We start from the raw sequence: 25,733 nt of genomic DNA, 5'->3' as shown, positions 1-25,733 counted from the left end.
GGAGGCTGTCGCACCGCAAAGGAGCAATGCGAGCCTGTCGTAGGCAGGACCACCGTCACTCATGGAAGGCCTCTGTGCCTGTCCCCCCACCCGAATGTATTTTGGATGCACACAAGGCTGTCGTGATCCGTGATCTTCTCCCACCTGTTATGCAATGTCAAATGATCATTCTCCCAACAAATCACCTCTTCACACGTGCCACGCGTCTGCGCCGTGCCCTCTGCTGATGCACACTCCCCAAGTTGTTCCTCAAAAGTTCCCACCCAGGCAAAGTCCAAGCACCATCCAGCCGTTGCTGCTGTGCCAGCTCTAATTGCCTTCTCTGAACCCTGCACAAATGTCTACTACTCACTCAGCTTCCGCACTATGTGTACACCGTGGTGGTCCCAATCATTCCGTGAACTGCCGGGCGAGGGCCAGGTCTTGCTAATCGTTTCACTTCTAATGTCGTTTCACTTCTAATGGGAGATGTTCAGCAAATACTCCATCGAACTGAATAAGTCTCACTTATATTTGATATTTGTAATTCTCCTCTCATCTCTCCAATTCCCAAGCAATTTCCAGTTTAAAAATGACAAAATCATATGAAAAAAAAAACACACACACACGCAAGAACAAAGCTGCTGGTACAAAAAATTAAGTTAAAAAAAAAAGATCTAAAATCTCTGGTCTTTTGTTAGATAGAAACTACAAATCAAAAACATTTAGACTTCCTGAGTGTGTTGACTTCCACCATTGCTAGCACTCGGAAAATGCATAAAGTTAACCTGGAGGAGCCCAGCAACAAACCTACCAAGTGCATGATGGTACCACATGTACAAAAATTGCATACTCAGTGTACAGCCCCTGACCCATCCAGCTAAAGTGGGAACTGGGACTCCTCAGGTTGCTTGGCTGGTTCTCCAGACTCGTTCTCCAGACTCCTGTAGGCCGTGAACATCCCTCTTTCCACACAAAGGACCTTTGGGATTTATTAAGTACGAAGACATTCAGATGCAGTGGCTTGTCACCTGTTACTGTAAACCCAAGGGCATAACATTAATTCTGCAAGGGGCTGAGGTGATGTGGCAGAGGTTTGTAATCACTTGGGCGGAGCCCACCTAAATTCAAGTGATGGTATTATGTATGACATGCAAAACTTGAACTCAGGCCTCCTCACAGCCCATCCTCAGGCAAGCCAAGGGACCTGAGTGTCCACTAGCTTGTGGGGATTGAGGACAGAGTAGCTTTACCTCTCTAGTCTAGTCTTCCCTGTGCTTGCTGCCAAGATAACCCAAGCTAAATTTTAGGCAGCGGTGGTTATCCTAATATCCTGTTCTTTGAGGTAAGGCAACCAACAAACACTGAAAAGAAAAAGCCCCCAACAAAGATCTTTTGGGGTAACATCTTTATATAATAAATTAACTACTGTAGTGAGTGATTTCATTTTCCACCAAAACTTGTGTAAAAATCAGAATTAAGTACCAGGATTTTACCCCTCTGTTTCTATCTTTGCCCATAGAGCAAAAATACAATCAAGATAATTACCTTTTTATAGATAATCTAACTACAAAACTTTCCTCTCCCAAACACAACCAAACATCAAAAATAAGACACTTAGAGTTCGTTAAAACCAAGTAACGTGCGTGAACATTGCAGTTCTCTGACTTCTTCCTTACATGTTTGCTCTTCTCTGAAGCCAAGTCACTTAACAGGGTGAATTCCAACCAGTGCAGGCAAGGATATTTTTAGATTTCCAATATTCAGCTCACCATCCACAAAACTGTTTCTCTTCTTCATGGCCTAGTTCTTGATACACTGTCATTCCTTCCTTCCCCAGGGCACTTAGGAAATAGTTTCAGTTTCATGAGGAGCAAGGGCTTCAGGAAGAGTTGTTCCACAGGGTCCCTGGAAATGAAACCTGAATGGAAAAGCCAAGCATAGCACAGTGTGAGCTACGAGTGAGCAAAGTGAATGTAAAATCGCAGAACATCACACATTTCTTGGTTATAGCCAGAGTAAAACCCAGATTCTCAAATATGGTGTTTCAGATTCACTTCTTCAGTTACTGACAACTCAAGATCCCACTTTATGATGGGTGATTAAGGGAGTCTGGAGAAGCAATTGATTGGTCTCTGTGTGCTATAAATCAGAATTTTATTTAATGCGTAGGGAAGTGTAAAGGATTGTAAAGTGTAATTTGTGATTGTAGTGCCAGACACATAGCTGAAATGTGTGTGCGTCTGCATATGAATATATACATATGTCCACATGAAGACAAACAAATAGAAAGAAATCCTATGTTCATGGATTGGAAGAATTATTATAATGCAATACCCTCAAAATTCCGATGTCATTTTTCATAGAAATAGGTAAAAAAAATCTTAAAGTTCCTGTAGTACTCCCCACCCCACCCAACCCTGCTTAACACCCACACAAACCCTTCATAGCTAAGGCAATCATGAGCAAAGAGAACAAGTTGGAAGCATTGCACTACATGATTTAAAAATATACTACAACACACTGTAATTAAAACAGCGACTACAGGCATTAAAATAGACAAACCGATCAATGGAACAGAAGAAAGCCAGAAACTAATCCATGCATCTGTGGTCAATTTTTTCCCCCGGTAATGGGGATTGAACCCAGGGGTGCTTTACCACTGAGTCACATCTCCAGCCATTTTTATTTATTTATTTTTGGGACAGGGTCTTGCTAAATTGTTTAGGGTCTCTCTAAGTTGCTGAGGCTGGCTCCGAACTTGTGATCGTCCTGCCTCAGCCTTTCTGAGTTGCCGGGATTGCAGGCTTGTGCCACTGTGCCCAACTGGTCAATTGATTTTTGACGAAGGTGCCAACCATGTGATAGGAAAAGGACAGTCTCTAAAAAATGGTGTGGGAAACTGGATATCCACATGCAGAAGAATGAAACTGGACTCTTACCTTACACCATATACAAAAATCAGTTCAAAATAGATTAGACACTTAAACAGACCTGAAACTGTAAAACTGCTAGAAAAAACCCAGGCGCGGGGGAACTACATGACCTTGGTCTAGGCAAACAGATGACAAAACCAAAACTAAACAAATGAGATTACACCAAAATAAAGTTTCTGCATAATTAAAAAAAGCAATCAGTAGAGTGAAGTGACAACCTGGCAAATTATATGGACTAGGAGAAAATATTTACAAGCCATACAACTGATAAGGGGTTAAATAAATAAAATATATAAGGAAATCAAACAATTCTATAGAAAGAAAACAAATAATTTGATTAAAAAATGGACAAGGGCCTAAATAGACATTGCTCAAAAGAAGACATACAAATGGCCAACATGAAGTTGAAGAATGCTCAATATCACTGATCATTAGGTATTACGTAATTGATCATTATGTATTATCTAATTAGAGAATACCTAATTAGATATTGTATTATCTGATCACAAGAAGATATCTCACTTCTGTCAAAATGACATCAAAAAGACAAAAACCAAGTGCTGGCAAGGATGTAGACAGGGGGCCCTCGCACAATGTTGGTGGTATGTAAATTAGCACAGCCATTATGGAAAACTGTATGGAGGTTCCTCAAGAAACCAAGCAGTTTCCACGTGATTCAGTCATCCCACTTCTGGGCACCTATGTGGTGACGAGACGGGCACAGCCCACCTTCACTGCAGCACTATTCACAGTGACCGAGTTATGGAGTCAACCTAGGTATTTGTCAAGATGAATGGGTAAAGAAAAGGCAGTCTAGAAACACCATGAATACTATTCAACCTGAAGGAAGAAATTCAGCCACTTGGGGCAACATGGACGGAAACGGAGAACATTATGCCACGTGAACTAAGCCAGGCACAAAGACAAACCCCACACGTTCTCACCTACGGGTAGGATCTAAAACAACGGGGCTCGGAACAACGGGGCTCGGAGGAGCAGAGAACAAAATGGAGGTTACCAGTCTGGGGTGTGGAACTGGGGAGATCCAGTTAATGGGCACAAAGCCTCAGTCAGACAGGAGGGAGGAAGCTTTTTCTTTGCTGTATGTTGCACAGTGGAATGAAAACAGTAAATAATACTGTATTGTATATTTCAAAATTACTGAGCATATATTTCAAATGTTCTCACCATAAAAAAGTAAGTATTTGAGGTGGAATAGCTTGATTGACTTATTCATAGTATATTCACAAATCACAACATCATGTTGTGCCCTGTAAATATATTCATAATATATTTGCAACTATAATTTGTCAATTTATAATTTTAATACACACATAGATTTTCAAATAGCATTCACATGTACACAGGATAAGAGAGGTGAAACCTCATGCACCGCCCAGACCAGGATTTTAGCGGAGTAAACAAGCCTCTTAAACCAACCCCTGGACTTTATGAGCCGCCTCTGACTTAGAAAGCAGAAAAGTCTGAGGTGTAGCTCTGGCAGAGTGTTTGCTGGCCCGTGCAAGGTCCTGGGTTCTGTCCCTAGTACTACCAAAAAATAAAAAATAAAATAAAGGAAAGGAAAAAGAAAAGAAAGTCAAAAAATGAGGATGAGAAGAGGGAGAAAAAAAAGAAGAAAAATCAATGTTTTTTTGTTTCCTTTAAGGAAAAGCACTTCGGGCGGGGGGAAAACCCTACAAACGATGAATAAGAAACAAAAGCAGGATTTTCAAGTGCATTATTAATAAGAAAACCAGTTAAGCAAGATTAAAATGGAAAGGGTTTTTCTTCAATGTAATTCACCATTCATATTATTAATTTTAATTTTGGCACTGGGGGTTGAACCCAGGGGCGCTCAATCACTGAACCACATCACTGGTCCTTTTTATTTATGTAATAAGTATTAGAGTATTAGAGACAGGGTCTCGCTGATTTGCTGAGGCTGGCCTTGAACTCGAGATCCTCCTGCCTCAGCCTCCAGAGCCGCTAGGATTATAGGCGTGTGCCACTGCACCTGGCTATTTATTCTTGATATAGCATGCATGGTGAATGCCTCAGCCTCCCTGTCCACATCATGGATGAACCCTACTGGTAGCATCTCCAAAAACCATAGCCAGTCATGGAGAGCTTTTAGGGAATTCCCAGACTCCCAACTTCCATATATTCTCTTTCCACATTCACAAAAGGAAGCTGGACCCCCACCTCAGATCTTACAGTTGTGCCCCATCCTGAGCATCAAATGGCATGGGGGCCAAATAGAGAGTCATCTGGAAACTGGCATAGACCTGGGAAGAGAGCGGCTCGGGGCTCATCCCTGTGCAGGTGGGTGGTGTCCTGCTTGCCTTGGGTAACACTGACTGGGCTCTTGTAGGACCAACAGACACTAAATAGGACACAAAAGGACAACACTGCACATTACGTGGAAGGCAGTCGGTAACAAAATCCCTCCAGTGCTGAGCCTCTGAGGCCCAGCTTCTCAGTACACACACACACACACACACACACACACACACACACTGAGATATCACTGGGGATGAGACTCTGGTCTAAACATGAAATTCACTGATTTCATATATACCGTAAGGTCATAATCTGAAGGTCATTTTATTTCCTTTTTAATTTTTTTATTTTTAAAAAGACCTTTTTCTCCTACATGTACATAGGGTGATGTCTCATTCCACTGTCCGTCCCAGCCCCACCGCCCCACCCCTCCCCTCCCTTCCCTCTGCATAATCCAAAGTTCTGAAGGTCATTTTATGCCGTTATCTTAAATAATTTTCTGCATGAAACAGTTTCATGGTATAAAATACTCCATTTGTGGTATCATGTCAGTGTCCAAAAAGTTTGGGACTTTAAAGCATTCTGGATTTTGGATTTTTGGACTAGGGATATTTAACCCGTACAGCAGTAAAGAATGAAGTATGCAAGAAAGGTAAGCCCAGACTGCTCCTACTCAAACAGAAGGTCTAAAGCTAACCAAAAGAAAGAAAAGAAAGTGAACATACACTTGTGCTTTAAAGTAAAATGTTCAAGGCATAAAAACAATTTTGTTATTCACCTTGGTTTTCGGATGAGCAGATCAAGAGGGGCCCCGCTGCGTGCCTGAGGCTCTGCCCCTGGGTGGCATCCGACCCCCCTCACAGCGGCCCACCCTATCACAAGCTCTTCGCACTTGGTGAGCTCTGGCCACGCGACTGCAGCAATCTACAAACGACGTGCCAGCTGAGAATTCCTGAGACCTCTGCACCCCGTGGGCAGCGAGCTCTCTTGGGGCACCCTCAGTATGGTGCTGCTGCCTTTCCTGGGACTTCACCGTCGCCACTGCAACAGGCTGACCGCCCTGCTGCTCCTTACACCTCCCACCTTGGAGGCTTGGCTCAGGGGTCCCCGGGCCTGGGAAGCTCTTGTCCCAAACGAGCTCTTCAGCAACTCCTTCACCTCCTCCAGGTCTCCGTCCACATCTCCTCCACAGAGCTTGCCCTGAGCCTGACTGGATCCTGCCACCTGGCTGCCCTGACACCCTGCTCTACCCTGGTTTTGTGCCACCGCCTCTTCACCTTCTCTTGAGAGACAGAATTTGCCCACCGTGTGCACTGCAGTCTGCCTCGGCCACAAGAGTATGATCCTCGGAGGGGACACTTTTGCTCTCTTTACTGATGTACCCCACCCTCAGCACCCGGGACATGTTTGGTACACGTGTCAAGTACATTCCAAGATTGGAAAGTCAAAGGCCACCTGGTGGCTGCGGGGCACTGAGGGGCCCAGGTGCTCCGAAGGCCCTGCTCATAAGCAGGGGGTGTGATAACAGTCAGGACAGCGAGGTTTAAGTCAGACAATGCCCAGGGTTTCCTGTGATAGCGATCGTCTGAGAACCATCCTCAAGCGGAAACGATAAAACCCAAACCAGAACTAATTCGCACCTTAAAAATAGTAACACATTTCTGTGGACGTGAATTCTATGGCTTTGTCTCTAGTCAGAACTGGGACAAAGAGTCTAAACAACTTGTGCCAGGCTTAAGGACCTCGGGTAATTCAGAGTTAAAATGCAGGTAGGTGGTACTCCAGCCGACTACTGAGATTAGACAGAAATCAGATTAAAAGCATCAGGGAATATCTTCCAGTTTTCTTATTAACCTAGAACAGGGGTTGTTGGTAAGCTTTTTCTGTAAAAGGTCACACAGTAAATATTTCAGGCTTTGCAGACCAGATAGTCTCTGCTGCCATTACGGTAACAAAAGCAGACATACATGATATATAGACAGATGCCCAGGGCTGTGTTCCAATAAAACTTTATTTACAAATACAGATGGTGGCCAAATTTGGCCCATGGGCAGTTTTGCTGACCTCTGACCTAAAGTTCAATGAAAATTTGTTAAGCATGAGATGGAAAAGAAAATCCTGCCATTGTGAGTCTGCATGTTTAAAGAAGTCGCTCAGTGCTCCTGGATGGCTTCCCCAGGTGAGGACCTGAGAGGATGAGCGTGGCTGCAGGACTCTCCTCCACTCCAGCTCTGATAACCCTGAGCTGCAAGCCCGCTGGCTGCACCCACCAGTTGTATGCATCAGGGGAAAGTCTGACGAGAGGCACAGGCAGCCTCGCAGCTCCCAGAGACACACGCCATGATGGTTCTTGCAATTGATGAAGGGCTTGTAACTCGCCAGAAGCCTGAGTCTGAGTGGACGTCGCGGGTTCTCAGGACATGAGACTGAGGAATCCCGACTGAAGCAGCGGCAGCTGGTCTTGGGCGGCTGGACTTGTGACACCTATCATGTGCCAAGATTCTCTTCTCAACTTGCAGGGGGCACTCCCACACCTGGTGTCCTTCCCAAGGAGCCAAGGCCACCACACGTGACGGGTGCCAGGCTGCTGCTGCTCTGCCACGCGTGGGTGGCGGGGCCACTTCTCATCTCATGGTGGGAAGACACCCAAGTTTCTTTTCTTCTTTTATCCCCCCATCTGCATTTTCTTACAAAATTTCTGCAATGATGATTTGTTTTAATTCTTTATAATCATTAGAGATGAGATGGAGATCAAATGACTGAAAATAAGCCACATTAGCAGAACTGAATGGGGAACTTTCTGCTTCAGTAAGTTCATCTGTTCCCACTCATCAGTATTCAGATGAGAGGCCTGCGTTTCCAGGCTCCGGTGTCACCTGCGGTGATGCTGAGCAGACAGTGTGCCACACATGTGCCACAGTGCCGATTATAGGGAGGCCTGAAGCCCATTTGTCGTGGACAATTAATTTTTTTAATATACCAGATTTATTGAGGTAGAATTCATTTACAGTCCACCCATTTAAAATATGTAATTCACTGGGTTTTTTGGTGGGGAGGTTTATAGTCACAGAATATACAACCATCACCACAGTCAACTTGAGAACATTTTCATCAACCCAAAAGGAAAACCTCTATCCATCACTCCTCATTCTTCATTCCTCTCTGCCCTTATCTCAAAGCAACCACTGATCTACCTTCTGTCTCTACTGATTTGTCTATTCTGGATATTTCCTATAAGTGGAACCAAACAATATGTGTTTTTTAAAAAAATAACTGTCTACTTTCAGTTAGCATCATGTTTTCAAGGGCTATTCATGTTGTAGCATGGATCTGTACTTGGTTCTTTTTGTGGCTGAAAAATATTCCATCGTATGAATATAACCAAATTTTGTTGATCCACTCATCAGCTGATGGACATTTGGGTTGTTTCCACTTTTTCCATGCAGTGTTGCTGTGAGCATTCATGTACAAATTTTTGTGTAGACATATGCTTTAATTTCTAGGGCGGTATACCAAGGAGAAGAATCGGTGGGTCACGTGGTAACTCTCTATGTAAATGCCAGCCTGTTTCCAAAAGCAGCTGTGCCACTGTCCCTTCCCGCCAGCGACGTAAGAGGATCCTAATGTCTTCAGTGACACTTGCTATTTTTCTTCTTTTTATAAATTATGGCCGTCCTTGTGGTTGTAAAGTGGTATCTCCTTGTGGTTTTAATTTGCCTTTCCTCAACATCACTATGATATACTTATTGGCCATGTGCATGTATTTGGAGAAATATCTTTTTAGATCTTTTGGCTCATTTTTAAGTGAATCCACAACTGTCTTTTGAATTGTAACAGTCTTTATATAATCTAGATACAAATCTCTTATCAAATATTAGACTTATAAGTATGATCACCAATTCTGTGGGTCATCTTTTCACCTACTGATGGTATCCATTGAAGTACAAAAGTTCTTAATTCTGACAAAATCTTATTGACCCATTTTTCTCATGTTACTTTTAATGTGTCATGTTTAAGAAAGTTTTAACTAACACAAGGTCACAAAGATTTACCCCTAGAATTTCTTATAAGGATTTTATAGGTTTTGGCTCCTACTATGAGGTGTGTGATCCATTTTAAGCCGACTCGTGGTTGCTGTCATGAAGGGGTCCAGCCTCCGTCCTGTGCATGTGGCTTTCCAGCCCCAGTGCTGAAGAGATTCTTCTTCCCCCACTGAATTGTCCCCGCAGTCTTTTCAAAGATCAGGTGCCCTCAGACACAGGGCTTTTGACTGGACTCCCAGCTCCATCCCACTGACTTTATGTATCTATCCTAATGCCAGTAACATCCGTCTTGATTAAAGCAACTCTGTAGTAAGTTTTTTAAAAATATTTTTAGTTGTAGAGGGATGCAAACAATACTTTATTTTTATGTGGTGCTGAGGATCAAACTCAGTACCTCACACATGCTAGGCAAACACTTTACCACTGAGCTACAACCCCAGTCCCTATAGTAAGTTTTGAAATTGGGAGATATAACTGACTTTGTCCTTTCTTCTTTGGCTACTTGGGGTTCCTTGAATTTTCATAGGAATCTTAGGACATCTTGTTAATTTCTGCTGTGAGTTTGATAGGAACCGGGTGAAGTAATAGGCCATTTGGGAAGTGCTGCCATCTTATTAAGTTGTCCCATCCATGAACATGGGATGCATTTTCATTTATTTAGATCTTTATTTCTTTCAATAGCATTCTGTAATTGTTAGAGTATAAGTTTTGCACAGAAGACAATTCTTTTAAAAAAACTGTCATCTTAGTTCTCACCACTTACATACAAATGAAGAACTACAGACCAAGAACACAGTCAGTAGCTGATAATTAGGGACACATGGAAAGACTAGGCCCAAAGTCAGTCAACTCACCCTATTTCAGTGTCTGTGGCACATGTTTTATCCCAGTGAAGACGCAGAGCAGTGATTCTCATCCTAGCTGCACATCAGTGTCACCTATGACGCTCAGAGTACCCCTCAGGTCAATGACATCAGAATCTCATGAGGTGGCACCCAGGCATCTGTATTTTTAAAATACGCAGTCAAGGCAGAAGATCACTGATTGATGACAAGAAGTTTCAGTGAAGTTTGTATTTTGTTTATTTCTATTAATGTATTACTTTCTTATATTCTACCTCATTCTAGAGAAGAATTAAACACCAACAAGAGTTAAAAGTGAGGGCAAAAAAAGTAATGGTGAGAAAAACAGAAAAACAAGGTCAAAGATATAACATGGAACTTAGAAGGAGACTTAAAAGTACATGACAAAGATCTGCATGTTCCACACAAATTTAGGAAACAAGAAAAGGTCCCACACCATGGCCACAAATACAAATATTCTTGGAAATTAGGCCAAAGATAACTAAGCCTAGGTCGCCTCACAGTGAGAACAGCGGATGATGGAGTTCTGCGTGGGTATCTCCCAGGCTGACCTGGTGAGCACTGCTTACCTACCTCCGAAGACCATGACCAAATCACATTAAAAAATACAAATGAAAGTAAAGTCTGAAGAATCAAAGGCCTTTTGGAATGTGAAAAAACAAAGCCACGTGGCAAATTCCATGTAAAAAGGTAGAGTCTCCCTCATCAGCAGTCAGTGATACTGTTCTTCCATAGAAGCAACAACAGACCGAAAAAGGAAACAAAAGCTATGTTCTACCCCTCCCGACTCTCTCTTTAAAAATTAGACAAATAGGTAGAAGTCTCTCGAGAGGACACACCTACGCCTGCCCTCCGCCTCTGGCGGCCCACCCCTGTTGTCCCTGTACCTGAATCTGTCTGTTGCTGGGGTGCTTTCCATGTTGAACTCGGCCACCGGCACGCCCCTGGCAGCCACCTGGGGGGCAAACATGGCTGCGGGGTAGACCACGGAGGAAGTCCCCACCTACGAAGCAAGAGCATGGACATGGACAGTGACCACACTATGGAGAGAAGAAACACGTCTTTCAGAAAAACTTATATAAATTCAGGCAGGTCTGTGGTTGCAGGTGTGAGAAAAGCTAAGCTGGAGGAGATACAGTGGTAGGTGTCTAAGGGACAAACTGAAAGTTAAGAGGCGTCCTTTTGGCCAATCACTTGATTTGGGAAGGACATGTGATGTACAAATAATCCATACCCTCCCCCTTTTTTAAAGTTGGAAATATGAAGAAAAAGCATGTATTTTTTCCACAATCCTAGTACCCCAAGATAACCACTGTCAACATTTTAAGAGATATCCTGTTGGGATTTTCCTTATAAACACATACTTGTAAACATCAGTTATAGAAATGGAAAGACGACATGTTTTGTAAACCAACTTTTCTCCTGAACAACCCACTGTGAATGAAGATGACACTCAACACCGGGGTGCACTTAATAAGGTTCTCGCTAAGTGGGTGTGCACCACAAGAAAGCACCTTTGTTCTTAAGACAGATGAAGGAAATTCTGAAATATTCATATGCTTTGGCTAGTTAATTCCACTCCTAGGAAATGTGTCCTAAGGAAATTAAAGAGCATGCTAAGATTTATATCTAAAGATATTCATTGCAGCATTGTTTAAAATATCAGATTTTCAAACAGCCCAAATGTCTGACAATACAGGATTAGCCAAATATGTCATCTTATATCCATGTGATGGAGACCATGCAGGCAATTAAAAGAAGATATAGATTTGGATGGACTGGCATAGGATATGCTGAGTGAAGTGCTAGGTGAACAAATTAGTTTCAAGACAAAACATATATAATGAACTCATTTTTTAAATGGTAATCAATGTGCCTGCACTCGTATAAGGAAAAGTCTAGATCAGAGTTGGGAGACTTTCCAGAAAGGGCCATTAGGTAAATGTCTCAGGCCCTGCAGGCCCTCCTGTCCCTGCCATTGCAGTGGAGAGCACCCAGAGATGGTGTGCAGAAGAATGGGCTCAGCCGTGTCCCAATAAAACTTTATTCACAAAACAGGGTGCAGATCAGATTTGGCCTGCAGGTTGCAGTTGCTCACCACTGGCCTACAAGAAAACATACCAAAATGTGAACAGTGATTATTTCTGGATGGTGGAATTATGGGTGATTTCTAATTTCCATTTTGTTATTTGATTTTCTTATTTATCAATGAAATTTAATAATGAGCATGGATTATACTTCAAGTCTGAATCAATGACATGTTCTCTTTATAATACTGCAGACAAGACAGCATTAGCTATTCTTATTCATCGTTTCTTAGCCTTTCTGTAGGACACCATAACACTTCTCCACACACTTCTGGGAGGAAGGGAGGAAGGGAGGGAGGGAAGAAGGCGAGAACAAACTCCTAACCATCTTCAGTGTTTTAGAAGACGCTGGAGATGAGAGAGGACATGACCTACCACCAGGCATAAGTCACAGAATGCCAGCTCTCTGTCAACCTCCTCCAGAATGGCAGGGTCCAGGTTTTCTCCAAACCACACCACGTGGGGCCGCAGCAGGCCGCCGCACCCTGCCTCTTCACACCTGGAAGAACATGATCCTTCAGTCATCCCTGCTGACCCGCCAGGCAGCTCGAGGTGGATCGAGGAAGGCTGGGCTGCCCCAAACCCAGGCCATCCAGATGGGGGGCCTCTGATCCTTCTCATCCCCAAACGAACTCGCCCTGGACATGGAGGAAGTGCTAAGGTGAGCTGTCCTGTTGGGTGTAACCTTGTCTCTGCGCCCTGAGCCGTGTGGACATTCTTTCAGCTGAGCTTGACCTTCTGTTACTAAAAAGTCTTTCTGCTACTTTATTATACTCATTAGCACGACTGCACTCAGTTACCCAGACCTGGGTGTAAGGCTGAACTCAGATTTGCCCCAAATGCATGGCCATCCCCTAAGTTCATCCGTGACTTCCGTTTCTTCTCAGGTTCACTGCTCTCCCTCCAGTCCTGCCTAGAGCTCTCCAGGGTCCATTAGGGAAAACTGCACATTGTGTCTTTTCGTCTTTGGCCTCATGGGTCAGGGCTGGTTTCTGCATTTAAGTAAGACACAATTCACTAAAAGTATGTTTACATCTCGATTCCTATTTTTTTTTTTTCCAATCTGAAACACAAAATGCAAATCAAAGTGTTTTACCTACCGGGGAAGTTTCTCAACTGGAATTCTGGCATCTTCGGTTCCAGGCTCTGGAGCACTGAAGGAAATAATAATGGAAAAGAAAGAATGCCATTGGTGCGAAGAACAAAGAAACAACATAATTCATAGGTGTATTTGTCTGGCAGTGTATGATACAAACTCCAAACTAGCACCTGCTAACTCAGAAGGGACAAGAAGGATGGACCCCAAAGAATAATTGGAGAGATGGGACTTACGTGGGGAGAGGCTTGAATGACCGGGCAGGAACTTTATCACATTTGGACCTTCTGCAATAACCTTATATGAACGTGTTATTTATATAATTTATACTGCTCTAAAGTGGCCCAGTAGGACTTTTATCAGTATTTTGAATCTGTTCTTAAGTTTTCCCCCTAATTATAATGATAATGTATGTTCATCATAGAAATGTTGGGAAATTTTGAATGATATAAAAAAGAAATAAAAATTACAATATCTGCACTCCTGATACTACCAACATTTTGTTATATTTTTTCTTGTCTCTGGGCTAATACAGAGACACACAAACATGGACTATGCACATATGTTTAAATAAGAACTTAGAATCACATAGCAGGTGGTTTGGAATCCTATAGTTCTTACTTAACCTCACAGAGCAAATTATTTTTAATCTTATGTCTGTACCGTGTCTAGTCTTATTTCTCATAAATATATATGGAATCCTTGGTGAATGTTCAAATTTCCTCACATTTACATTCAACTTAAAGAAGAAAACCTATTTATTCTGTAGTTCAATATAATTACCCTTTTCCCAATAAAGCTGGACAAATTGGACTCTTATAATTCTCAGCCACGGCTCCACAAGAGGTACATCGAGTTTTAAATAAGGTACCTGAAAAACACACATTAATCAAGCTCAAAATGTAGTATAATCAAGAGCAGTCATCTCCATGTCTGTGGAGTTTGCTGTAGTTTGGATCTGGAATGTCCCCCAAGCTTGGTGTGTTAAAAGCTTGGTCCTCAGCTTAGAGCTATGGGGAGGCAGTGGAACTTCTAAGAGGTGGGGCCTAGTGGGAGGAAGGTAGGTCGCTGGGGGCGTGTCCTTGAAGGAGATACCAGGACCGCAGTCCCTCCACTTCCTCTTTGCTTCCCAGCTGCCATGAGGTGAGCAGCTTGCTCCACATATACTCCCTGCCATAGCCCAACCATAGACTGAAACCTCCCAAATTGTGAGCCAAAATAAACCTTTTTTCCTTCTAAGTTAGTTTTCTCAGGTATTTTGTTACAGAAAGCTGACTAGCACAGGGTAAAAATAATTTAGTTCTTACGTGTTCATTTTAGCAAATGGGCCTACCCTAGTATCATAGGAAATATAAAGACATGAGGTTCCATTGAACCAGGCAAGAGCAAATTCCCTGAAGGACTTTGCAATACAGAGGGGACATAACTAACCGCATGGATAATGTGCTCTTAGATTACCGTGGCTTGCTGTTCAGGGGGAAATGAAGTGGTCAATAGGCAAGATGAAGCTTGACCTAAAACAACGGGTATGACTTACTAAGTATATAAAGGTTCAGGCTCGCAGTGTTTATAAAATCTTAACCTTGATTTAATAAAGATTGAATCTTTTATATAAAAGCAGTTCTGTGAATAATTAATAAGTTAAAAATTAATACTAGCAACCACTTGTTGAGCTAAAGCAACGACGGCAGCCGTAGTTACTGAGTACTGCCACGTGCCTGGCTTGCCTTAGCTTCTCACCCCGCTCTGCACATAAGCCGTCTCTTCTACCCACCATCTGCAGGAGCCCATTTCCCCCCATCCCACGTGCAGCTGATGGGTCTGTCAATCACATCCCAAATACAAGCCTGGCCGCAGGTTCCCCCCAGGGGACACAGTGCCCCACCCGACAGCGGTCGTGTTTTGTCAAGGTGGTGGGCACACGACCCCGGCTAGGCCGTCCAGAGGTCTACTTCCTGAGGATCTGGCTTACCAAGCTGGCGTGAGCTGGAAGCTGCCAGCTTTCTCCCCTGCACCATGGAGGCAGGTCAACTGCAGAGGGATCAGAGGGCAGCCCTGGTGGACAGCGCCCATCCGGGGACGCCCAGAGAGTAAGCAGACGTCCCCAGGATGCTGGGTCTCCCATGCCCGGGCCTGCTTGCCCTTGGCCGTGCTGGGAGGTTGTCACTATAAACGCCTCCCACAGAGCCCCGGGAGAGGGCTAGCAGGGGTGCACATGACCACTGAGCAGGGTGAGTGGGCGGGCGGTCCCCTGCCACCAACGACAGCCGTGACGTGCCACAGGGCCCCAGTGTGTCCCTGTGGGAAACGCCACAGAACCCCGGGGGCAGGACGGGTGCCGGCAGGGGGAGGGGCCGCACGTGAGTTAGTCTGAGTCCCCTCACCGTGGATTTCTAGAAGGTTCCTGGTGCCAGCCCTGCGGTGCAGCTCGTCGATGTTCTGGGTGATGACCATGACCCGCCGGCCCTGACCCTGCAGCCGCGCCTCACACTCGGCGATGGCCCGGTGTGCGGGGTTGGGCTCCTTGGTCAGCATGACCTCCCTGCGGTAGTGGTAGAACTCCCACACCTGCGACGGGTTGCGGGCAAAGGCCTGGGGAGTGGCCAGGTCCTGGGGGTGAGAGAGGAGGCGGTCAGGGCGGACAGGGCAGTGTGTGCTGACCTGTCCTCTCAGATGGTCTGGCAGCCCCGGGTGAGGCTGGGGACCCTCGGCTTTAGGGGCAGCTTCTGGCACCAGCCTAGAACCCAGGACCTCAGAGAAGTCAGGCTTAACGACTCTGCTGCTAGTTCAGGGGTGAGGCGCCGTCCGGGGCCCCTCAGGAGTTAGGAACACGAGGAGAGGAGTGTGTGGAGGGTGTTTGGGGTGGACCTACTTTTTGGTTTTGGCACTGGGGATTGAACCCAGGGGTGCTTTACCGCTGGGCCACATCTCCAGCCTTACTTATTTCTTGAGAAAGGGTCTCACTAAGCTGCTTAGGGCCTTGCTAGGTTGCTGGGGCTGGCCTTGAACTTGGGATCCTCCTGCCTCAGCCTTCCAAACAGCTGGGATTACAGGCGAGTGTCACTGCACTAGGCTGGATCTATTTTTTCACAGAGCTGCAAAATACACGAAGTCCCTCTCATTTTGAGGTTCACCCAAGAAAAACACGAAAGGCAAAATGCTCAACTGAAGTACAGTGGCCATAACTGAGGACGTGGTTCTGATAACTACAACTAGAACTACACGCACACAACTACAAATACTACACACACAACTATCCACATACACACAACCATCCACATACACACAACCATCCACATACACACAACCATCCACACACACACCTACTACACACACATATACGACCTCACGTACACACATATGAACAATACAGAAAACACCGTTTTAAAGCATGGTTCTCTCCCAGAAGAAGCCAGTCTCACTGCTGGTGAGCGAGCAGAGCAGGGCTGCCGGGGCTGGAACGGGTGAAAGGACACTGGGGAGCCCTTACAGGGACAGAAACGCGCCACATCTTGCCCGTGGTGGTGGTGGTGTTACCAGAGGTGCACACACCTTTCAAAACCCAGCAGGCTGACCCCCCAGGGTGGTTCTGCTCTGCTGAACCCTGCCTCCATTAGCCCCAGCCTCAGGAAGCGTGGCTTCTGTCAAGGATCAGTGTCCCCATGCACATGGCTGCCATCGGCCCCTTCTCCGCTTCCCTCTGAGCACATCGTCCACGCCGCAGACGACCTGCATCCACCCTGCGCCTGCTCCCTCTTGCTCACCGCCCAGGACACAGCAGCCTGGAGCAGCCCACAGGTGGCCTAGGACTGTGTACACAGGGTCCTTGAAATGGGGTTGACCTCTCCGCCTGCCCAGAGCGCGCAGCCTCCTCTGGCACCAGGAGCGCCCTCGCTGCCGTGCCTCCTGGGGCCTAGCCCCTGTCCCCTGCGGCCCTCCAGGGACAGATCTTCCTCCTTACTCTATCCTGGCGGCCCTCTGCTCCTTTCTCCCCTCCTTGGCCTTCCAAGGGATGACTCCCAGGCCTGGGAGGTGACATCTGCCAGCCTCAGACACTTCAAAGAGGAAGGTAAGGGCTAGTTCACTGACCTCCCTGCAGCGAGTAGCTGCCAGCCTACTAAGTATGGAAACATGTCGAAGCTGCAGTTTATGACTAAACCAACTAAAAATCTATTAAGTCCACATAATATGCCAGAGTTCTGGGACCAGGACAAGTAAAACAGACAGACTTCCCTGCTAAGACTGACCTTCCCAAGCCAGGGCCACGGGAGGGGACAGAAGGCAGAGGGTCATGATGGAATATTCTGGAGGAATGGTGCTCCAGTTTGGATCCGGAATCGCCCACAGGCCCATGTGTTGAAGACATGGCCCCCAGCCTGGTGCTACTGGGTGGTGGAACTTTCAAGAGCTGGGGCCTAGAAGGAAGTCTGGTCACTGGGGACATGTTCATGAAGGGGACCGAGGGACCCTGGGCTCTTCCTCTTCTCTGGAGCTTCCCAGCAGGAGGTGAGAAGTTTTGCTCCACTGTGTGCTGCCCACAGCCCCGAATCCCCGAATGATCATGGCCTGAAAACTCTGAAAACCAGTCGTCCAAATAGACCTTTTCTAAGTTGATTATCTCAGGTATTCATCATGATAACAGAGAGCTGAGTGTCACCGAAACGTTCTATGTTGTAATCATGGAGTTGGCCACGCAACTATATCCATTTGCTAAAATTCGTTGAATCATACACTTAGAATTGGTGACTTTTGTTATATGTATATCCCAACAAAAAATAAACAAAAAACCCCAGATCCGTTTACACCCTCATAGAAGTTATATTCTAATGGCCTTCACTTAAACATTTAAGCAACAAGCTGGGATTATAGACCATGCTTGTAATCCAGGGGCTCAGGAGGTTGAGGCAGGAGGATCACAAATGCAAAGTCAGCCTCCCCCAGCAACTTAGTGAGGCCCTAAGCAACTCAGCAAGACTCTTTCTCTAAATAAAATATAAAAAAGTGCTAGGGATGTGGCTCAGTGGTTAAATCCCTAAGTTCAATCCCCAGTACCAAAAAACAAAACAAAACAATAAAACATTTAAGCATTAAGCCCTCAGCCTCCAACAATTCAACTTTCAATATGAACACGTCCCAGAAACTTTAAAAATGTGAAAAACTTAATTTCAGTTCTTTAGAAAAATAAAGAATTGTGCTAACAAAATTTTCAGATTCTACTTTAATGCACTTACTAGGAAAACTTTTCTGTAATCAATTTATACATAGAAGGTAAGGAAAGTGCTTACATTTGAGATCTTCATCATGGGGACTTTATGTTGATACCAAAATTAACAGGATGAAAAAGTCAAAATTAACTTCAAATCTTTTCCCTCTTCATCTCAGGCATGGGTAGAGGTTCTGAGTCAAACTCTGTTACGACTTCAGTTAGAACTTCTTAATGTTCCGGAAACATTACCAACCTGGGCTTGCCACGTCCTCCAGTAGCCTCCCGCTCCTCGGAATGTTGGCACCCCGCTTTCAGCACTAACGCCAGCCCCCGAGATGACGACGATGTGCTTCGCTTTGGCGAAACAGGTCCTAAAATCGGCCATATCTGAGCAGAGAGCAAAGTTGGTGTTGATCCAGGGTACCATCTGGACATGTGTGTCCCGAATCAACTGGCTATATTTTGAAACTTGACCTTGTATGAAATTATACGTTAATATACTCATATAAAAATCAATCGTGACGTCGCTGTGTCACACGGCCCGTGAGGCGAGTGTGTGGCGTTTTAGAGAAGCAGGGGCTTTGGGCACACTCAGCTCTGCCTCCCACCCAGCCCTTCGGGAGACTCAGTTTCCTGAGCTGCTTGACGTGTACAATGGCGCCTTCTCAGAGCTGAGCTTCTCTGCAGATTTTAAAAAGACCCATGGATAGGAACCCGTCTCCCTTCATAAAAGTCAAAACAAGCGTGTGTGTTTGTGTGAGGCTGAGCTGAGGGGCACTGGGCCCAAAGCCCCAAGTTCCTCCCCAGATCCACCTTCCCTGCGGGAATCTTGCTCATTCCATCTCCCCTCAGCACAGTGACCGCAGGTGAGGACAAAGGCCCCCTCCCCTGGGAATGCGCGCCCTGCCCAAGCATGGCTACCCGACCACCTCCTACAGCTCTACAGGAGCCACGCTCTGCCACCAGAGGCCGCGGCAGGAGAAGGGCCCGGCGCACCAGCAGGCAGCCTGGGCACAGACTTGGCCTGGCCTTCCTGCACCTCCAGGCAGCCCCTCCTGCCTGGTCCCAGGGCAGCTCGTGTTACCAGGGCCCTGTGCCCAGGGTTAACCGCCAAGCGCTTTGTGTAGATCACAAGGTGGCATCTTTCCCCCGGAAATGTCCTCATCCCGATAAGGGTCAGGAGCCAGACTTGGAGCTGACGGGGAGCTGCGGCTGCTTCTCCTGGGCAGCAGACGGGAGAAGAGCCGTGGACCAGGGCGCTGCCTGTGGCTGACCAGGCTCTTCTCCCCCGGGTGCCGTAGCTTTGCAGCCCTGCAGCCCTTGTGGGGGACAACTGCTGTCGCCGTGGCAGGCCAGGCCTGGAGGTAGAGAGCTGGGCACGGCTTCCAGGAGGAGGAGAGAGAGTCCCTCTTCCACCCTCCCCGAGGCCTGGCCCAGCTTCGCCGGTGGCAGGCACGGTCACAGAAGCGGGGTACGCCCCCGACACGGAGGGCTTCCAGGAGTGCCAACCTGTGCGGAAGCGCGGACGATTTCAGCCACAGTGGAACTCAATTCCTCAGCTGCCCGAGCAGGTAGGTGTCCCGGGCGTCCCCTCCTGAGGTGACGCCAGTCAACATCAAACCTTTACCAAGTGAGTGTCCCCGATAGACGGAACTGGGGACCGGCGAGGCAGACAGTGGGACTGGGGACTTGACTGTTCACGGCGAACGTGGTCTCACGCTGCATCACCAGTTGGAAGAGCAGAAGCCACTGGTTCTCATACTGATCACTCCCTCTAGACAGGGATGGGACCTCCACCCTCGTGAGTCAAGCCACACACATTCCTGGGCCCCAGCTAACCTCGGGAAAGGCCCAGCCCCTCTCCCCACCCCTCCTCTCTGCCCCACAGCAGACCACTGGGAAAAGGGAGCCGAGAGTCAAGCAGACCCTCAGACACACAGAGCCCGGGCGGTGCAGCCCCTCTCCAGCCTCGCTGCTCCCCTGGCTCCCTGGGCCACGCTCCCCGCAGTGTCAGGCTGAAAGAAACCAAGAAGGCTCAGGCACACTGCTGTCTTCAGGTGAACCAACCCTCTACCCTGCCAGCCGGCCATACTACAGCCCTGGCTGGCCTCACACCCCTTTCTGAGACAGGCCGGAGAGAAAAATAAGACCCACTGGTTACGAAAGCTACCAAGCCAGGAGGAATCTGGGAAAAGCAGCCCAGTCTGGGTAAATTCGTTTCTACTCTAATCTAACCTCCTGGAAGAAGAATGCTCAAGTACATTAATGAGAAAACGGGCAAGTGCTTTCCTAGGAACTGCTTGCACAGCTTCTGGGTTCAGCCCCTACAAATGTCCCTAAGGACTTCCAAGTTCACCCCTGAAACTCTCCCCAGCCTGAAAGGTCTTTCCACCATCCAGGGAAACTGTTATTTCCTGAAAAATATATTCCTAGATCCAGGTGACTTCTATTAAGGTACCACATTAAGCAACTATATAAGCAAATAAAAAATTCAGCCTAGGTTTGGTTCTTGGAAAACAGGATATGAAATGCAGGAATGTTAATGTGGTGTGAAATTTTGTAAAGTACATTTTCTGGGGCTAGAGGTACAGTTCAGTGGCAGGGTGTTCGCCTGGCCTGCATGAGGCCCCAGCACTGCAAACAGAACAAACACGAGAAACACGTTTTCACTTGCTAAAGGCAGATATGCCCACTTGTTGGTGGTTACAGACACAAGAAGACCCAATTTGGGCCAAAGTCAGGCACATGCCTCAGAATCTTCCACAGACTCCAGTAGCCTGCTCTGCACCAAGGGGCTAGGTGGATGAGTAGAACTGTTTTTTTTTTTTTTTTTTTTTTATTCTTTTCTATTCCTGATACTGGGAAAAATGGAAGTACGCATCATTATATCTGAGCAGACTCATGGTAGCAGGGAAAGTTATTCAAAAGTGAAAAATAAGGCAAAAAAGAGTTCATAGTGGTCTTTAAATGGTATATTCAAGCTCCGTTTAGAGGCTCACCTAAGGATCATTTATTTATAAAAATGTGTTAGCCTCCATCCTCCCTATAGGCCAAGATACATTAACCTGCAGATTTTTGTCAAGAACAGATATGTTTCTTGTAGAAATGTCCAATAGAAAATCGAACCTCATATTGCTCTCAAGGACAATCACCAGTTTTTCTCTTCTGCAGAGAGGTGAGGAGTTTAAAATAGAAATTATGAACTGGGACTTGCCTCGCATGTTCAAGGTCCTGACTTCCATCCCCAGCACTGCAAACCAACAAATCATGTGTTTCAAGCTTAAATGCAACAGCTTGGGAGAAGCAGCAACATGTCAAACAGACTTAACTTGAGCGTTAAGACAGAAGCTCTGACCCTGCCTAGGAAGGACCTGTCCAAAACAGGACAAGGTGGCTCTACCAAAGTCTTGCCTGGCACCTACTTTATTATGGGCAGACCCCTAGAACAGTAGGAAAGCTCAGGAAATTCACAGTCCACTGGAGAGGAGACGAGGACTAAATGACTTACTTGAACTTGGACGAGCCATTGTTAGGCAAATCTTGCTTTGAGGGGAAGCTGGAGACCTCAATCCATAACACAGCTGGGAAATTAACCGGCTGGAGACGATCTGGAGGGGTCGCATCAGGTTTTATTTGAAGTACCAATTCTCTAGGTAGGCTTTAGAAAAATCAGAAAGCAAAATAGAAACAATAAGAAAACATTCGATTATATGTGTTTGCACGTGTGTGTGTGTGTGTGTGTGTGTGTGTGTCTGTATCTTGTTAAGGGCACTCTTATATGTATTTAAATAGACCCAGATGCTCCCTGACCAACAATGGGGTTATGTGCCAATGTAGAAATACTGTTAATCAAAACTGCATTTAATATTCCTAACCTGCAGAACATCACAGCTTAGCTTCAGCTACCTTGAACATGCTCAGAAAACTTACATTAGCCTACCACTGGCAAAATCACCCAGCAGGGAGCCTATTTTGTAATAAAGTGTTGACTACTACACGTGATTTATTGAACACCATACTAAATGCAAAAAAAAAAAAAAAAAAACAAACCCAAAAACCAAAAAAACAGCACTATGACAAAACCAAAAAATCTTAAGAGGAATCATTGTGAGTCAGATAACATCCTCAATAAAAATCCTAAGTTTCAGATGCAGATCTTCATGATATTCATCCTCTGAATTGACTGTTTCCATTTTGTGCTCTGGAGCACCCCTCAAGACATTTGGAGGTGCCTCTGAGCAGTGGCTCTCAGATTGAGGTGTCAGATCAGCAGCAGGGTCACCAAGACCTAGTAAGAGATGCAAAGCCTCAGGCTCCACCCATATCACTGAGTCGCACACTGTGGGTGGAGCCCTTGGACCACTTCCAGGTGACCTGGAGACCCCTCCAGTTTGAGAATGGCTGCTTTGGAGGCTTGTGAAGAGGCTGAATGTGAGAATTCATGCTGCTTTTTTAAAAGTACAAAAACCTTTTCAAAATCCCTCTAAACTTTTGATCAAAGTAGTTTCTATTAGGATGCGATTTCTGAGAATTGAACTAGGCAGGGAAGATGTATACCAGGACATCTTAGTAGGACTAAGATGACATTGTGCCCAAGGCCTGTGAATACTGAGGCACAGGAGCACTTATCTACCCTTGAGGAATTTTATAAAAGCAGAACAAACACAAAGACACTGGATCAATCCCAAATGACTTATCTATGGATATCAGACTATTGTGGTTGACAACAAAGTCCAGCAACAACTTAAATGACCCTACGTAGGAGATTTGTTCAATAAATGAGGTCACACTCACAGCATGCACTATGATTGCTTTGAAAAAGAATGTATGATTCTACTTGTACATTCTGGAATAAATGATACTGTGGGGACAGGAAATATATCTGAGGCCATCAGAAGAGGCTTGAATAATTACAAAGGGGCAGGAGGGGATGGGGTGACGGAACTGTCCTACATCATGACAATGGTGGCGGTTACATGATTGTGTCTATCAAAACTCAGAACTCAGACTAAGAAAGGGATAATTTTACTGTATGTAAATACTTCAAAATAACAGGTTTAGAGTTTCAGTTTCACAAGACGAAAAGTTTTGGAGATGGGTAGCTCAACAATATGAATGTATTTAACACCACTTAACAGTACCTTTAAAAATGGTTAGGATGCTTAACTTTGCTACTTGTATTGGCAAGGCCCTAAGCAACTTAGGAAGACCTTGTCTCAAATAAACAATAAAAATAAACAATAAAAAGGGCTAGGGATGTGGCTCAGCAGTTAAGCACTCCTAGGTTCAATCCCTGGTACCAAACACACACACATACATACATACAGCCCAGAAAGTTCTCTCTTCTCTGATAGAAACCTCCAGGATACAAAGTTGAGGGGAAAGAGTAAATAATGTTTTGTAAGGGATAAAGAAAGGACACCTTTGAATTACATAAATGCAATACACCAGTTCCCACGTGTTTACCAGCACCAGCAACCCCTACCGTGCTAAACCTAATGGTCCAATCTTTGTCCCCACTGATCACCTCTGGGAAACAAGTGCTTCCCCTAGCGACAGTCCCACGCTGCCCTGGCTTTCTGCCTCTCTGGACCTGCCACTCTGGATCTCCTGTCCTGCATCCCTGCCCCTGGCCCTCCAGCTCCCACGCCCGCCCGCAGGCCTGAGTGCCCAAGTGTCCCCAAGCCTCCTCTCCCCAAGCCTCACTGACCATCCTGTGCTCAGAGACTTCGCCCCGACCCCTCCCTGCCTCCCCCACACGGCGGCCTGTCTGGTCGGCAGATCCTGATGGCCCCACCGTCACACTGCGCCGCGAATCGACGCCCTCCCTGTCCACTGCCACCAGCCTGGCTGCTCTGAAAGACCCCTTCTCAAAAGGGAGGTTCGGCCCGGCCTCCTCCGGGCCGGCCCACCTGCCACAGGGACACGGTCTCGGTCCGGCCCTCTCCGGGTCTCGCCGGCGCCGCGCCCCGAAGGCCTAGGCCCGCCCCCCCACGCCCTGCGCGTCCCCGGGGCAGCTCCGGCCGAAGTCCGCGGGTCCCCACGCCCCGGGCGACCCCGAGCGACCCCGAGCCCGCGGCCACTCTCCAAGCCGCCTACCGCGGTCCCGGGTGTCCCGCCCCAGCCCTGCGGGCCGCGCCTGCGCGTTGTAGGAACCCGGGACCTGGCGCGCAGCCGCTGAACCCGGCCACCGCGGGACCCCAGCCCCAGCCGCGCCCGGCCGCCGAGTCGGGCCCAGCGCTCGCGGGGATGCACCTGCGCCAGGCCGGAGGGCGGAAGCGGGCCGCGGCGGCCGCGGGCCCAGCCTCGGCGTCCGGCCGGGCTGCAGCGGCCCCTGCCGGGGAGCCCGGCCCCTGCCTTTCCCAGGAGGGGCGCCCGTCGCGTCCCTCGACTGTCTCTTTGTTTTCATTTCTCTACGCCGCGGAAGACTAGCAGGGCGCGGGACCTGCTTGATCTTCTCTGTCCAGCTCTGCCCCTTTCTTGGCTTCCTCCCGAGCCAATAGCTGTATCCCACAAGGTCGGGATAGAGCATTCCCCAAATTGGGGTCATTTTCCCTGAAACTGTTTTAAATGATGGCGAGTTGGGTCCCAGGCTAGCCCATCCAAACCTCTCCAACTCAACCATGACCGCGCCCTGCCCCACTGGGCGGTTGACTTGCAGGATTCTGGCGCCTGAGATCCTTCCAGGGGCTCGGAGACTTCTTTTTCCTCATGGAGGCTTATCTGCACAGCTTTTCCTAGAATGGAATTGGTTATGGACTTTCCATTGGGCCAGAAAGGATGTGATCTGAGAACTTGGGGACAAAATATTTTATACTGAAGTGTGTGTGTGTGTGTGTTACCCCGAACTCAAATTTCAACCATGTTCCAGTTTGACTGGAAAGCCCACCCACTCTGAGGCCCTCTCACTCCTGCAGGTTGTCCTGGAGTCCGGTGGCCACTCACATCTGGCCGTTACTTTTTCTCCAAACCTGGATGTGGTTCTTACTTTGGGCCCAGCATTTCTAAGAGCTTGCCATGTATGGACCAATTTAAATCTTCCTCACCACATGATGAAGTAGGTACTACCACCCCCACTTTACAACAGGGAGACTGAGGCTCCGGAAAGTCCAGTAACTTCCCCAGGCACAAAGCTGTCAATCAGAGCTGAGATGTGGACCTAAGTGCTTTGGCTCCAGAGAGGAGAGTCCAAGCCACCGCATAGACCTCCTCTCAAAGTTGTGTTCAGTTGCTTTCTGTGCTT

The 25,733-nt window shown here is 46.8% G+C and overlaps 1 protein-coding gene across 4 annotated transcripts; it reads right to left on the bottom strand.

Moving 5' to 3' along the window:
- Positions 1 to 643: 643 nt before the first annotated feature.
- On the bottom strand, positions 644 to 24,846 carry Sirt5 (sirtuin 5). 4 transcript variants are annotated; one of them, XM_047559100.1, is made up of 9 exons: positions 21,999 to 22,017; positions 20,000 to 20,209; positions 18,744 to 18,877; positions 15,669 to 15,894; positions 14,068 to 14,155; positions 13,289 to 13,342; positions 12,564 to 12,687; positions 10,989 to 11,104; positions 644 to 1,900 (listed from the first exon to the last, which is right to left on the bottom strand). In XM_047559100.1, exons 3-9 carry the CDS (start codon positions 18,873 to 18,875, stop codon positions 1,825 to 1,827), a joined length of 816 nt encoding a protein of 271 aa, XP_047415056.1. In that variant the 5' UTR covers positions 18,876 to 18,877; positions 20,000 to 20,209; positions 21,999 to 22,017; the 3' UTR covers positions 644 to 1,824. The 4 variants fall into 4 exon arrangements, with proteins under 4 accessions (XP_047415056.1, XP_047415054.1, XP_047415055.1 ...); XM_047559098.1 differs by lacking the exon at positions 20,000 to 20,209 and adding an exon at positions 24,746 to 24,846 and having other exon boundaries at positions 646 to 1,900; positions 21,999 to 22,148; XM_047559099.1 differs by lacking the exon at positions 20,000 to 20,209 and adding an exon at positions 24,403 to 24,540 and having other exon boundaries at positions 646 to 1,900; positions 21,999 to 22,148.
- Between the last annotated feature and the right edge of the window lie 887 nt (positions 24,847 to 25,733).

This window comes from Sciurus carolinensis, chromosome 7 (assembly GCF_902686445.1).
Source record: "Sciurus carolinensis chromosome 7, mSciCar1.2, whole genome shotgun sequence".
Lineage (NCBI taxonomy): Eukaryota > Metazoa > Chordata > Mammalia > Rodentia > Sciuridae > Sciurus > Sciurus carolinensis.
This window is presented reverse-complemented; position numbering and strand designations above follow the sequence as displayed.

Coding starts and splice junctions, on each gene's coding strand:
- Sirt5 (XM_047559098.1), bottom strand. CDS start 22,113: ATGCGACCCCTCCAGATCGTCTCCAGCCGGTTAATTTCCCAGCTGTGT. Junction 18,878..21,998: donor AATGGCTCGTCCAAGTTCAA/GTAAGTCATTTA, acceptor CTCTCTGCTCAG/ATATGGCCGATTTTAGGACC. Junction 12,688..13,288: donor CCAGTTGAGAAACTTCCCCG/GTAGGTAAAACA, acceptor ATGTTCTTCCAG/GTGTGAAGAGGCAGGGTGCG.